The following is a 14,817-nucleotide window of genomic DNA, read 5'->3' as shown; positions in this document are numbered from 1 at the left end:
GGGTCACCGGGGGGGAGGGGAGGGAGGGGGCGGGAAGGAATGGGAAGAGAAGGGGAGGGGGGGGGGAGAGGCAGGGGCCGGTCTGGGATCCGGGGCGGCTGATCAATGCAAATGAGCCTGTGGTGGCGGCGGCAGCGGCGGGGAGGAGGAGGAGGAGGAGGAGGAGAAGCCGAGTCACTCACTGGCTCCCAGGGACTCCACGCGCCGCCATTTTGCTGAGGGGGAAGGAGGAGGAGGAGGGGACGGGAGCGAAGGGGGGGACAGGGCGCTCGGGCGCCGCTCGGCAGTTTCCGACCAGGCAGGAGGAGGCGAAGGTGGCCGAGTCCCTCCTCCTCCCTTTTCCCTCTCGCCCCGCCTTCCCACCGCGGCTCCGAGCGGCGGGATGGCGAGCGGGGAGGAGGAGGCGAGGGGGCGGGAGGGTAAAATGGCGGCGGCGGCGGTTGGGCGCGCGCCCGGGGAAGGGCGGGAAGCGCCTGTCCCTGCCCTCTCCCTGCCCCCTTCCCGCCTCCCGCCGCCGGGAATCTCCGCCAGGAACGCGCGCACGCCGCCGCTGTGACAGCGCCGGGGGAGCGGCTTCACTGCCCGCCCCTTCCCTTCCCTTCCCTCGCTGGGGCCGCCGCGCTCGCCGGGCTGCCTGGGGGACCTCCCGCCTGAAGGGAGCGCTTAGCGCGCTGAGCCGCGCTCCGCAGCGAGGAAGCTCCCGGCTTCCAGGCGGGTTTCCAGGTCTTTTGGGTGGTTTATTGGCGTTTTCCGCCGTCGGGGCGCGGGACGGAAGAGCCGCCGCCATCTCCTTCCCGCCCAGCGCGGCTGAGGGGAGCGGGGGCACCTGTGGGCGCCGCCGGCCCGGACCCCCAAAATTCGCGCGTTTGGGGGGCCACGGGAGCGTTTTCTGCTAATTACTAATGTATTTTTCCTCGTAGTTTCCCTCCCTGGTTTATTTTATTTTTTTGTTTGTTTTGTTTTTCTTTTTTTTTTTTGCCCCTTCTTGCACCGTGATTAATTCTGTACAATGACTAATGGCATCTGCGACTGGCTCGGAATAGCCTTTTCTGAATAAAAGACACGGTCAAAATAAAGGAAAAACTTTTAATTATTAAGGATGCATAATTTGCGTTGTTAAAACTACCAGTTAGTTCACTCTGCCTCGGGTGTACGAGCTTTTAAACCCGTGGATGACAAATTTTTAGGCAAACATCTGTTTTCTATTAAAAAAAAAAAAATAGCCCAACCCTTTTTTTTTTTTTTTTTTTTGCCATCTCTCCATTATGTTCCCTCTCCCAGGTACATGTAACTGGAATATGGATCACATGACAGATCTTGGCTGGCTTTTCTCCCCCAAAGTAGGCACTTGCCGAGGATTAAGCTCATTTTTTATTTCTGTAGTACCACCCAGTGGTGAGTCCGTGTGTTACTCCGAGCCCTTCCCGTTTACCGACCTGAACACAGGATTAAAAACCCAAATCTATTAATAGCCGCAATGCAGAGGCAATACACTTGGGTAGAAAAGTCAAACAGAATCACCAAATGAGGTAAGGAAAAATCCCAAAAAAGTTGTTTTGAATTCCTCAGTGGCCGTCTCTTATTTCTTCCACTGATGTTTCACCCAAAGTTCTTATTACTACTTTCCAAGTTCCGTTTATCAATGAGGAGAGCCTTTCCTAAATATTCTCTGCTGAAATTTCCTTTTACTGTTTAAACTAATACAGAAAATTGATTTTAGAGTCTACATGAGACACAGATTTGTCTGTCACTTCAATTCACGTAACATGTTAATGCAAATGTATTTCAAATGGGAATAACAAAGAAGAGGATGAAGAGTAAAAACCTAAAAACTGATCTTTCTCCTTAGATTTAATTTACAGATGTTTTAATTCCTGACAGTGTCTTCTCCAGATTATGTATTTTCCATTGATAGAAATCTGACCACCACGAGCTAGTTAGCTATTAAACTAACTGGTTATGTCACTAAATCTCCATAATAATAACTATTTAATAGCTAACTGGCTTAGTTATTAAAATGACACAGAGGTACTGGACCCTGTAAAGCATTTCTTGCTTGTTTCATCTCTTCCAGCTAGCCTGAGAATTCATAAGGGAAGAATAAAAGCAGTCCAGAACATTGCAATTAATGTCTGAATTAATGTAGTGAGCACCTTTCTCTCCTACAACACCGATTTCAAAGCATGAGGTCCATCAAAAGGTAGATCAGAGGATTTTATGTTGTGCACCTACATGCTAGTTTTCACTTGATGTCGTGCTGCCTTGTGTAGAACACCTCATTGTACAATCTGCAACATCTGATTTGAATTTGCACTTTTCTCTCTGCCTCTTTCTTATTTATACAGGCCCTGCAGTAACTTTTTGTAACAGACTCAAAGGAACAGCCAGAACATCTTCCAGGATGGTTTTCCTGAGCAATCAGCTGTCTGATCTGAGTGCAGCACCACCAGAGTCAGCAGAAGGGACCTTCTGGAGCGTGGTGTCACATGCCAAGCTCAAGGAATACAGAAGAGTGACCTTGAGTCACTCCTGCTTTTGAGCAGAACAGAATATTGAAAGCCTGATTCCTTTTACTGCACATACTTTTTTTTTGTTTTTTTGGTTTGTTTGTTTTTTGGGTTTTTTTTTAGCTAGAGACTAAATTGAATTCTTTTAAATTAAATGTTGGTTTTCAAGCTGAAGACAAGACCTGTCAGTGGGCTGGTTACAGAGATCATCAGCTTCCTGCTGTAGCATGCTTTTTCCACTTTTAACTTTTATTCTCTGTGTGCCATCCCAGCAAGGTTGTTTAATCCCCAGGAGGTCCCTTCCCTTCCCCTGGCTGCAGTGCTCCTCATCTGGGAATATTTGCTCTGGTAAAGTGCCAGCACAGTTCTGTTAGTTCTTCTAGAGGAGTAACTTAGATAAATGCAAGATTTGGGCAAAACTAAAATTCTTAATTGAAGTTTGGGTCCGGACTGAACAAGAAAATGAATTTCCAAAATTCACGTCCCAACACTGAGCTATTAGATAAACTGGACTCCAGTTAAATCTGTGACCTTGTGCCTGGAAAGCTGCTGGAAACCACTGCAAGCCACCAGCAACAGAATCAGTTTAAATTTACCCACATTTAACTTTCAGCACTTGACTTCCATTGCTTTTTAGCATTCTGAACTTTTTAACAGGGTTCATGTCTAACCAGATTTTGGTGTCAAAGCACCCTGAGATGACAAATGCAAATTGATTTACCCCAAATAGTACAGAATACTCAAAATGTGGCCACATATATCATGTAAGTACAGATGAGGCATTTCTGAGCATGAGAGACAGCCTCCAGAAACTGAACCACTACCAAAGTGGTTCTGCTTTACATTTGTACCTCTTTGGGACTTTTTAGTGGTGAGACCAACATTTGCAATGTTCCTCTGGAGAACTTTTCCTGTCTGGTTAGCAATGTCCATGTTAAAATAACCAGCACTGGGCTCCAACACAGCTCTCCAACACATGAGGGAAAAATTTTACTTACAATGAGTGCATGAAAGTGAAAATCTGAGTGTTTCATTTTCTTCCATACTCAACCTCCAAAATCCTCCTCTATCCCCTCTTTCCCTGTACAAAATAACACTGAAAATGATGCATTAAGATGCCTGAGGTGAGGAATTTGCCTTGGTGCTGTGGTGAGGGACCAGAAGATGAAGTTTTATTGCCCTTCCAGTGCCAAAAACTATCAGCAGTAACTCTAAAAGCTTCCTAAAGAGATGAGCATTTCTAAAGCCTTTTTTTTTTTGCATAAATATTAGCTTTATTGGAAAATAGTTCACTTAAACCAATCAGATTAACACACACCAAATTATTCTAGTTTAAAAAAACCAAAACCAACTAACCTAAAATGCTTTGGAAGATAATCTGCTTCAGTTACAGTAGCAAACACATCATGGCAGCCTGAAACAAGTACTTGGAGTGTCTTCATCAGCTGACAATCAATCCATGTAAACACAGAAAACACCCCAAAATATTTGTATTTATCAATGTACCTGGAGTACACAGAACTGTTTTGTTTTTCTTTTTTTTTTTTTTTTTGTAAAATCTGTATAGAAATATGCACAAAACATTGGTTTACATATAATTACAAGTTATGGAGATGTTTATATTATGGTTCATCATGCTTTTTATCCATATATTTTGATTTACAGAGTGTGCATTAGAACTAGAACTTTCTTAGATGTACATTGTCTTTTTTATTTTTCACATTCAGGATAACTGCACTAGAAATATGCACACACACAAGTCAAATCTTTAATGGTATCCAGATCTCTACAGAAGCTGCATTTTTATAGCAGCTGCAGAGATCAGGGAAAGGCACCAATTATCTTAAGAGAACAAGACAAGACCACAGTAAATTTTTAGATCTAAAAGGGAAGCAAAACCTAAGATTAGAATATTGTTACTGGAGAACTCACAAGGTATCAAAATAACCAAACAACTCTTGCCTGAATCAACATAAAAATACATTTTGGGGTTTGTTGTTTGCGAGTTTAGGTCACATTTAAATCTTCAGTGAACAACCAGCCCATGAGCCTCAGCCTAAATTCAGCCTTGAAGGAAGGTGCATAAACACATATTTATTTTTGTTCAGAACTGTTCTGAATGCAGTTAAAGCCACCACACATCAGAACCAATTCAGTGTTCAGCTCTGTGACTCACGGGATGTGATCTGCTATTGGTGGGCTCTATTTCCATTTTAATGACCTCTTCTTACTTCTCTGCACAGCCTTTGGTGATCTGTAGCTCTAATGCTGCCACTCAGCCTGCTCACAAGCCATTTCATGTCCTTTCCAGATGTGTCCTTCAACAGGACTTCAACTGCTGCACTTTAAACTGCCCAATAAAGACAATATTGCCTCGAGGGTGGAGCAGAAAGCTCCACGTTGGTGGGAAGACATGAAAAAGCTGGAAGTGGGAGCTTTAAGCAGAGTAAGAAATGGGTTCTGTAACTCTGGCAGTAATTTAGAGTTTGGGAGGCTGTAGGCAGTCCCAGCCACGGGGGTTTGAGGAGGTCTCCAAGCAGTGCCAGCTCACAGTGCCACTGCCCAAGGCCCTTCCGTGGGAGCAGCTGAGCTTTGCCAGGGTAAAACGCACAGGGAGATGTCACAGACACAGAGGGGCCCAGACTCCAGCCTGGAAACACTCCAGGCACAGCTACATCCTACAGGAACACGGCTAACTCATGCACTTCTACTGCAAAGGAAAACACAGCACAAAGTCCATAACTACAGCACCCAAAGGGACACACAACAGCCCCACGCCTGCCTGGCTCCTGGGACAGCTCTCTGACAATGGCTACACTTCATCCAGCAACAGCCTGGACACCAAATCCACAGGGAAACTCGGGGAGAGCTCGACACCGACGTTAGAGAACAGAGACAGGACACGACAGAGATGGGGAAGCCAAGACTGTACACAAGCTTAGTGTTCATACTGCTTCATAAATCTGTGAAAATCATTTAACTACAAAACTTTTGGTAGAAAAATAACCGTAGATCTCGTCTACACATGTTATTAACATGGACTATTATTAACTGTTCAGTCAAGATACAGTGCAATACCTCTTTGAAATAAATTGCAAAGAGTCCAGAGAGAAAAAGAGCAAGAGTACCTCATTCCTGGCATTTTATAGTAACCTGGTATGGAATAGTTATCCATGGAGGTAAGTCACAACAGCTACTGTACTTCCAAATGGAACCCAACTTAGTTCATGGTAACTTCAAGCACAACCAAAGTCCTTGAGATGAGGCAAGCCAGAAGCAACAGTTATATCTAGACCTCAAGGAACTTTTCCTATGCCTTCAAATACAAATCTTAAATACGATCACAGCATTTTCATCCAATAAAAGAATAAGCCAAAGAAAGAAAAATAAATGTAAACCAAGTTTATTTTGCTCTTAAGTAGTGTTCTTTAAGCACTACAGCATGGTAAACAATGTAAATTAGTATAAGTCATCTCAAAAGCCAGTTTTTTTTTTTTTTTTTATTTTATGAGTTGTTAAAAAGATGCAGCCTATTCTAACAGGATAAATATTTTAACCATTTCACTTCGAGTTAATGAAGGCTCACAAATGAGCAACACTCCTCATTGAGGAAAACAAAAAGCTGTTGTCGACAAAGCGACAGCACACACACAAAAACAAAAGAACTGTGTAAAAATAACTAACTGTACTGTGTTCCCATACTCTTTAGAAGTTGCTTTACAATGGGATGATATGCACATGATCTTGCTGCAAACTTGCCATACAACTTGCAAATACACGTAGCCTATAGCCTTACCACTCAGTCCAGAAAGCTGCTAACTGATCAGAACAAACGCAGCACTAGGATCCTCTGCTTAACAATTCATTCAATCTGCTTTACTCTTTACCTTTTCTCCTAGACTGCAGGACAGACTAGAAAGAAAATTACTCCGAATTAAAAATCAATACTCTTACAGGAAATTGTATTATTTTGCAATATAGTCTTTTACAAGTTACGTTTTGCCTATTTTCCCCTTAGCCACAAAATGGGCATGAAGTAATTACTTTGAAAATGCCTTAATTTTCAACTTCATGCAAATCTAAATAAAGATGACCAAACAAAAGCTTAAACAATGGAAGGATATTTCACAGAAAATTTCTTATACAAAAAACACATAAGAAAAAGGGCCACTAGGTGACATTTTAATTTACAAATTGGCATCATTTTGGTCAACAAATATCCAAGTGCTGTTTTCTTCTATCACAACAAAGTAGCTGTACAGAAAGAAAACTGCAAAACTTGTTTTATTTTTGTTTTTAATCGCACATCTCCTCAGGAATTTCATGTGGATTAAGGATGCCAGGTACAGACATCTGAAGTTTATGCTTCTCCTCTTGAGCCTGTCGGAGGGCTGTTTCTCTCTCCTCCAAGAATAAGTCTGATGTGTCTTCACCTGCAAATTCCTGGGATAATTCACACAAAAACATCAGTTTATTATCAAGTGATTAAGGCAGGGTAATACCTTCCAAAATTATACAGGAAACATCTTCCCTTCCTGTTCCCTGAAAGGCTACTTGCATGGTTTTCTGTTCCTAAGGTCACAATTCAAATAAAAAGCAACATTTAAATAAAGTCACCATGTGTTACAGAATGGGATGCCAAACCCAGCATCTGGAGTGCATTATCATTAAAGCAGAATCATTACAATTCTGAAATACCTGACAATTACAGTCTCAAATTAAAGTATTTCCTACAATCTTATCATTCCAGCATCCTTACAAAAAATAAAGGCATAGCATTAGTGTAGTCAATTTCAAAACTGGTCCCAATTCCAAGCAGAATGAAAAAAAAAATGGTTAAAAACCAACTTATTTCCCATTAGATTTAGTTTTGCAATTGTCTTAAGACATAAGGATTGTGTGCACTATGTGGGACAAAAGCAATGACATTTAAACCAAATTTGTGAAATTAAATCCCAGTGAAACAGGTTCCATGAACACCACTCTGTCACACACACCACTGGACAGAGCTCTCACTGTATACTAAAAAGATGCAAAGTAACTTTTCTTCCTCGAACAAACATTGACTCCACACTGTCCTGTGTGACAAAATCCTGCTGAAAAGAGTTTTTTATTTCTTGAGAAAAGCATGCCCAGCATACCTTGATCTGGACCAGGAAATCCCTTAGGTGTTCCTTGAAGGCAGGAATATCCTGGTTTAAACTGAAGAGTCCTGTTACGAACAGCTTAACCTGGGCACTAACAGCAAACACATCAGTTAGAATCCCAGCAACAAGAACCCAACGAGAATCATGAATAAATCATGGCAGACTTACTCTTGCAGGTGAGGAAATGCAGATTTGAGGAGATTAGCCACGTACTCCTGAATAAACATTTGGTTGTTCACTGGGTTTCCAGGGTTTAAAGGAGTACTTATTTTTCCCTCTTCTACCAAGTTGAACATGTACGCGAGGATTGACGCATGCATTGTCAAACCTGCACGGATCAAAGCCAGAAACACACAGTGGTTATTGAGAACAGATGTGTGACATTATTTTGATGTTCAGAGGGATGGCTTGCAGCTGCTGCCTCACAGGCAGGCACATTCTCACCTGCAGTGTGCGAGGTGTCTGTGACCACAGAGAAGATGTGCTGGAGGATATCGCAGAAATACGTCTGATAGAAACTCTGGGCAGCCGTCTCCTCCTGTGCTACGTTCTGGAGTAGGGTATAAAGGATCTGAAGTCCTGCAAAACAGGAATCAAAAAAGGTGACCAAGAGAACAACATTCCATCAGCTGGGAGATTTTGGCCTTTTTCAAAAGAACAGGAATGTTCCAATAAATCCTGATGGGGAGCAGGATGCCCAGCATGGCACAGGTGATGACACTGTGAGGCACGGCCTCCCAGGCATGGCACACCCCTTCAGCTTCATTACACCATGATTAGGATACCATTAGATAAAGAGCCAATCACACCATTTGATAAGCAAAACCCTCTACCCAACAGTATTGGCTATTCCAACAAGATGTTTTAATGTTTAGCTTTAAATAGAAACCTTAATTGCTTTATTTGGTGAAATGCAACTGAAAAACACCCTTTCCCCCCATCCCTAAATGGCTAAAAGAATCACTGGTTTCATAATTTTTTTTGTGACACCATTTTAAGCTGCTGCATCTATTCAGCCATTTCAGAAAAGGTGTCAATGCTCACATGGCAAAGAAAGCAAGGAGAAATTGTAATAGTACTCTCTTCCAGCTACAGGAATCAAACAACAAACCAAACATCTCAGCCCATCCATGGATCCCTGGCTGACCCCTTCAAACTGAGACAGAATTCTATCCTTGTTCAAATGCAGATTCATGTGATCAAGTTTGATTAAAGAAAAAGAAAGAAAAAGAACAGTATTCTACTAGAAAATCTCTGATCTGTATTAAACACTTCCATTTACCTGTATCTGCAACGTTTCTCATTGTGTGTTTGAAAGCCCAAATAATAGAATCCAGGACAAGTTTGAACTGTGCAGGTGGAATGGCCAGGAAGGCTGGGAAGCAGTGAGAATTTACAGCTTGGAGTAGCAAGAAGAAATTTGTTCTATGTTCAGGATATTCTTCAAAGTCCTAGAAGGGAAAGGGGAAAAAAGCCAAGTCTCCATAAATTCCATCATAACATCTTCCACTAAACAGAGCAAGGCAGTACATACTGCACATTTAGTGAGGAAATACTCAACTGAGCACTAGCGGTGCTCTCTTTAAATATTTATCAATTTTAGCAGTTAGTACTACACTGACATTTGACTTCTGCTTGCAGAATTGCAGCACTCCAAGGCCCCAGAAAAATTACTAATGGCTTAAATAAATTGCTTTAAACTTCTCCAGTTAGCTCTTTAAGAGCTCTAACTAGACAGCTCAACTATAAAACAAATACGCTCATTTGAGCAGAAATTTGGTCAAGTGCCACAACTGAGCTCTGTGACTGGAAAAAAAAACACGAATCAGGAGATCCCATAGGTTACTCCAAAGGACATGTCTTATCTCAGGTCTGCAATACCTTGTTGATCATGTTTAATGTGCACTCAAAAACAGCATCGAAGATCTGAGGTATTTCAGCAGTGATGTGTCCCCCCAGCTTGTTGACAATGATAGCCATGGTACTGAGCACCTCGGGCTCCCGAGCGGCCGGGACGTTCCGCTGGTAGTCGATGAGAACTGCATCCAACAACGGAGGAACAAAGTTTTCAGCTACCTGGTTGGAAGAGTAAGCCAGGTTATAGCAGTGCAGCTACTGAGCAAAGTCTCCAGCATAGTTCGTAGCCAGGTTCCTCCATCAGTTGAAGGTGATACTTTTCCTAATGACGCTGAAGTTCCATCCTCTGTCTCCAGCTTAAATCTCCTTGACTCCCTTTAACGTTACTTTAGTTAATCTTAACTGAGATTATATCAAACATTGCTCAGGCTTACCTTATTATATTTTACACACTCCCAGAAGCAAGGTCCTGTGACCAACAACCAAACACAAAGTAGAGTTTTTCCCAGTTCTGTCTTAGGAGATATTTGTATAAAATGCATCCACTTACCATTTGCGGATCATTGGACCTGCTCACCCAGCCAGAAATTAATTTTAAAGTTTCCCTTTTTACAGTCCTCATACTTCTAATCAAGGGCTGCTTTGTTACCATTTCACCTGGAAAATTTTAAAGCTTCAGTTAATTGTGTGAGGTGTCAAAAAAACCACCAACCAACCAACAAAACCTAAAAAACCCCACCAAATTAACTTGATATTAACAAAACTGAGAGTACTTGATTTTTATATTTGAATGACAAAGACTAATAAAGATTTCATTTGTCTTTAATCTTTGCCAGTTGTAAAAACATTCTGAGGCAACTGCAATTACAGCAGTTGCTGCCTGGAGTTCACCAGGCCCATAGTCCCAGCAACTGCTTCCTCAACTTCACTGTGTCTGGCAATGATGAATTCTGGCCATTAGATCAGCTGAATGAAAAGTTATTGATTTCTCTGCCAGTTTTATTCTGAATTCCAAGAAGCTACTTCAAGGTAAACCAGCTGCATTTAACATTCCAATTTCCAGGTACATCTTGTGCACTGGCCAGAAAAGTGGGCACAGCACACAATTCAGCAACTGACTCATTTCATCTTGTAATGAACTACTACAGAAGCACATTCTACTGAGATGCCACAGGCCCTAAAGTTAGCTGGTAAAAATAAGGGAGATAATTGAGAATTCCTTCTGTGATTGCAAGCCTGGTTTACACCATGACTTTCAGGCATCTTTACTCATTACATTTCTGCAAGACAGCCTTGTAGCAGCACAGTCTCATCCCAAAACCCTGCTGACATCTTCTTAAGGAATGAATGAGATTCTGTTTTCAGAAAGTCCTTTAATACTCAATCCCAGAGTAAGCTAAAAGAACACGGGCTACACTGCATCTCAGCAAGATCCTTATTACTTCCAAGTAAGCATCCCTGGTGTTCTGCATTCTCCTAAACTTGCTCATTTATAGATGTTTCTTCCTCCCTCTAAAGCTGGGAGTTCTTTATTTGAATACAATGTTAGCAAACAAAGATTTAAGTGAGCACTTCCAGTCCTCCTCCACTCTCATGATCAGTAAAATTAACCTAACTAGGATGTACTCTGAAACCTAATGGCAGGCACTGCCAAACCTCATTTTCAGGAAGAGCATGGAATTTCTTACCATTAGCCTGAATAGCTGCAGAAATATTTTCACTTAGGCACTTGTACACATTCAGCATATCTAAATAAATTCTTCCAAGCTGAATCACAAAGGGGTGGCCAACTGCTTTACAAGCTCGTACATTGGTTTTCAGAATGCTACCAAGCTGCTTAACTGTTTCAGGATCCTTTAGAATATCAACATTCTGTGAAAAAAAATTAAGAGTTCATTCTCATTAGTGAATACAACCACCCTTTGGCTTTCAACATAAAAGCCTAAGTTTAAACAATTTATTTTATACACTGCCTTAAAGAAGAGATCACTCAAATTTATGGACCTTTTATAGAGATCCTGCAGTTTATTTCATGGCATTTGGCACTACCTCCAATAGAGTAAGGATAAAACTTGATTTCATTCTGCTTTTCTGCAGAAATTTATTTTTGCTGCACTGCTACAAGCATTACTCCAGTTAGAGAAAGAAGGAAAACTAAGGAGATTAAGAATTTGAAAACTGATAGAAGGAGTCCAAAGGAAATGCAGTGTGTTCTTGGAAGAAGTCAGGGTAGGAAAAGTAACTTAAGCTTGCTTAAGTTTCAGACCCCTAATTAGATTCTAACTGCAAATGGATTGTCTAAGGAACAACAGTCTTGCATTTCACAAATGTGTAGAGATGAAAGTATTTTCAAAAGACTGAAAGAAATAGAAGATAAAGTAAGAAAATATGTACTTTAAGAGAATGGTGGGAGAAGAAAGGAAGAACAGCAAACAGTATTTTTAGCATTTTAACTTTTCTGTTACCCAAAAGCCAAGTGAAAGGGAAGCATTAGAAAAAACTGCTGAAATGAATTCTGTACAGTAACAGATTGTAGTTTAAATCAGAACTAAACAAGTATTTATTTTGTCATTTAAGTCTCCTCTCACAAAATAACACCTTCATTTTCATATCAATCTCTCTCAGCCATCATATAATGAAGCCCAGCCCAACTCTGTCAAAAATACAACCAGGGGAGGGCAAACATTTAGCATTTTTGACTTGAACACAGCACACATTAAAATGGAAGAGCTCACCTTTGTTGCCTGCTGGATGATGCTGTCCCAAACCTGGTTGGGCAGCAACATGTACTTTTCTATCAGATGTTCCTGCACAGACTGGTCTGTCTGTGCCCCAATCATGTATCCAACTGCTTCATAAAATGTGTGCACCTGATGGGAACAGCAACACCACAAACACCAAGGTTAAAAAAGCACTAAGGAAGAACTCAGTCTTACCAGACATGTCTGAATTGTGCACTGCCTCCCATCAATCCTGGAAGTATCCTTTTCCTGGTGCCAAATCCACTCTGCCTGAAGTTTCACTACACTGGGGCAAGTGCACACTACTTTCATTTCATCAGCCATGCCCTTGCCAGACAGCTTTCCCTTTCATTTTCTGGAAAGGACTGGATTTAGGATTTTCCCTTTTTGGACTGTTCCTCACTCCCTCTTTCCCAAATACAAGAGCTGTAGGTAGAAACTGTTACAGTAGGATAATCCTCCTTCCCAAAGCACAATCATCAAGTTACATTCAGTGTCTTCTTGAAGACATTGCAGAAATCAAAATTCCAACTAAATGCAATTTAATTCTCCTTCCAAACATTCCAACTGACATCTCAGCAATGCAACCTGATCATGGTATTCATACCCTGACACTGTCCTTAATAAAAACAAAACAACACAATTCAAACCTTGCAAAACACCCCTGCAAGTTAACAGAAAGGAAGTGTGCATTAATCTTTAGGAATTATCCACAACCCCAAATCAAACCTACCTGTTGTGGCTGAAGGTCACAGATGATTGTGTTAATATTGTTCAGGATCTCATCAATAAATGGCATGACCTCTCCCACCTGAACCTGGACAAAGTGTCGGCGGCATTTTTGTGCTATTTTGATGAAGGTATCACAAGCCATGTCCTGGACACCATCGTGGGTTTCTAAATGAAACCAAGGCAATTACTACTTTGTATTTTTTCCCCTCCATGTCTAGGCTTTTTTTTTTTTTTAATAATTAAAACAGTAAATTTAAAAAAGCATATAATTACCATGCATAAATTCAAACAGCTTGTTGACTACTGTCTTCAAGAATTTCCAGTGAGCTCTCAAAAATCGTGGGTATTGACCTACTATGTACATTATATTTGATGCAATAATGGCTTTATTGTCCTTTCCTCGCTTTTGTTCACAGAGTCCCAGGAGATCCTACAACACAACACAATCTTAGTTTCTTCTTCAAGTTTGTCTACTTCCATTAAAAGCATTGTAAGCATAACATTCTATAAACAGAAATATTAAAGATGGCTGCCACAATCAAACTCAAGTTCCAAATAAAGAAATAAAAATCCAAACGAGTGTGTTAAGATTGGGGCAGTAAAATCATTGAGGTTTCATCCAAACCCTGATCACTGTGTTTTAAACTAAGGAATCTCCATTTTAAATTATAACTAAGGAATCCTGCAGGGGGAGTCCAACAAGCCTTACAATGCCTAATACTGGCTGAGTAGGTGATAGATAAAAATACAGATTCCACTTCAAATAGAATTAGACTACATCTTCTTTATGACTCAAAATTAAATATTCTGTAAGAATCTCTGTATGACTTTCTAAAATCTGTTCTTCTTGAAAAAATGTTATCCATGTATTAACCAAACTTTGAATTTGATCAATGAATATACAAAGCAGAAGAGCAAGGTGTTAGGCTAGTTAGTTACAGTCATGGGTTACTCTTGCCACTCTGCTGTATTTGATTTCCTTTTCCATCTCTTCTGCATCCCCAAAGAATACATTTCACCATAAATTAATTTTATCTGATGAAAAGGCTACTTGGATCAATGCATTGCTCATCACTAACTTATTCATCAGCCCAAAATTCAGGACGGAAGATTTTCCATTCATTTATTCTTATCCAAGGCAGCTTTCTAAGATCCCAGAGCAATATTTCTGCAAGCTTGCTTTCATCCAGCATAAACTGAAGTGTGACCAAGCTGTTAGTTCAGCCCCACCATACCTTAATTACTGTAACCAGGAACCTCTTTTCATCTTCTTCGTGCATGGCGCCGCTGATGGAGCCGATAGCCCAGCACAGGGTGTTCAGATTCTTCCACGACCACTCAGTTCCATTCACTTGATTGTGAAGCTTTTCAGTCATAATTCGTTCCGTGTCTGCATAATCCAGATGTGTGAGATAAACTGAAAGACATCAATGTGCAATGTTTGAGAGCAGCAGCTTGGGGCTCAACTCCATAAGCAGTTACATAAAAACCCACTGAAGCTCTTGAGTAAGTGTGTTCCCTTTCTGAAGTCACAACAGCATGGGATAATAACTCAGGCAGAAATTTGTCCAAATTATTTTCAAGATCGATGATAAATTTAATTGAGAACTTAAGTTCTAAGGGATCTCAGCAAAACACCACCTGCAGGTGATGTGAAAAGTCTAAATCAATGCATGTTCCACGTGATACCAAAGGAAATTATTATCAAAAGGCATCTGCTCTGATGGTCTGTAGGGAATATGGGATTGGCTGCCTATGGGGGACATTATACAGTGTGTAAACCCATGCATTTTCTTGAATTTTCTCTGAATTTTAGTGCCAACACATTTGCTG

General features: G+C 41.0%; 1 protein-coding gene across 5 annotated transcripts in view; it reads right to left on the bottom strand.

Annotated features, from left to right (window-relative positions):
• Positions 1-5,894: 5,894 nt before the first annotated feature.
• Positions 5,895-14,817, bottom strand: part of XPO1 (exportin 1) — a 34,112-nt gene continuing 25,189 nt past the window's right edge. For all 5 annotated transcript variants that reach the window (XM_079297821.1, XM_079297822.1, XM_079297820.1 and 2 more), the window contains 12 exons: positions 14,220-14,401; positions 13,258-13,414; positions 12,986-13,149; positions 12,247-12,381; positions 11,200-11,383; positions 10,062-10,168; positions 9,536-9,730; positions 8,937-9,105; positions 8,099-8,233; positions 7,823-7,982; positions 7,649-7,745; positions 5,895-6,950 (listed from right to left, as the gene is read on the bottom strand). In XM_079297821.1, coding sequence (XP_079153947.1) covers positions 6,804-6,950; positions 7,649-7,745; positions 7,823-7,982; positions 8,099-8,233; positions 8,937-9,105; positions 9,536-9,730; positions 10,062-10,168; positions 11,200-11,383; positions 12,247-12,381; positions 12,986-13,149; positions 13,258-13,414; positions 14,220-14,401 — 1,832 coding nt within the window. In that variant the 3' untranslated portion in view covers positions 5,895-6,803. The remainder of the gene's footprint in view (positions 6,951-7,648; positions 7,746-7,822; positions 7,983-8,098; positions 8,234-8,936; positions 9,106-9,535; positions 9,731-10,061; positions 10,169-11,199; positions 11,384-12,246; positions 12,382-12,985; positions 13,150-13,257; positions 13,415-14,219; positions 14,402-14,817) is intronic.

The sequence above is a fragment of the Erithacus rubecula genome (genome assembly GCF_903797595.1).
Source record: "Erithacus rubecula genome assembly, chromosome: 2".
Lineage (NCBI taxonomy): Eukaryota > Metazoa > Chordata > Aves > Passeriformes > Muscicapidae > Erithacus > Erithacus rubecula.
The sequence above is the reverse complement of the archived record's forward strand: the minus strand, read 5'-3'. Positions and strand labels throughout refer to the sequence as shown.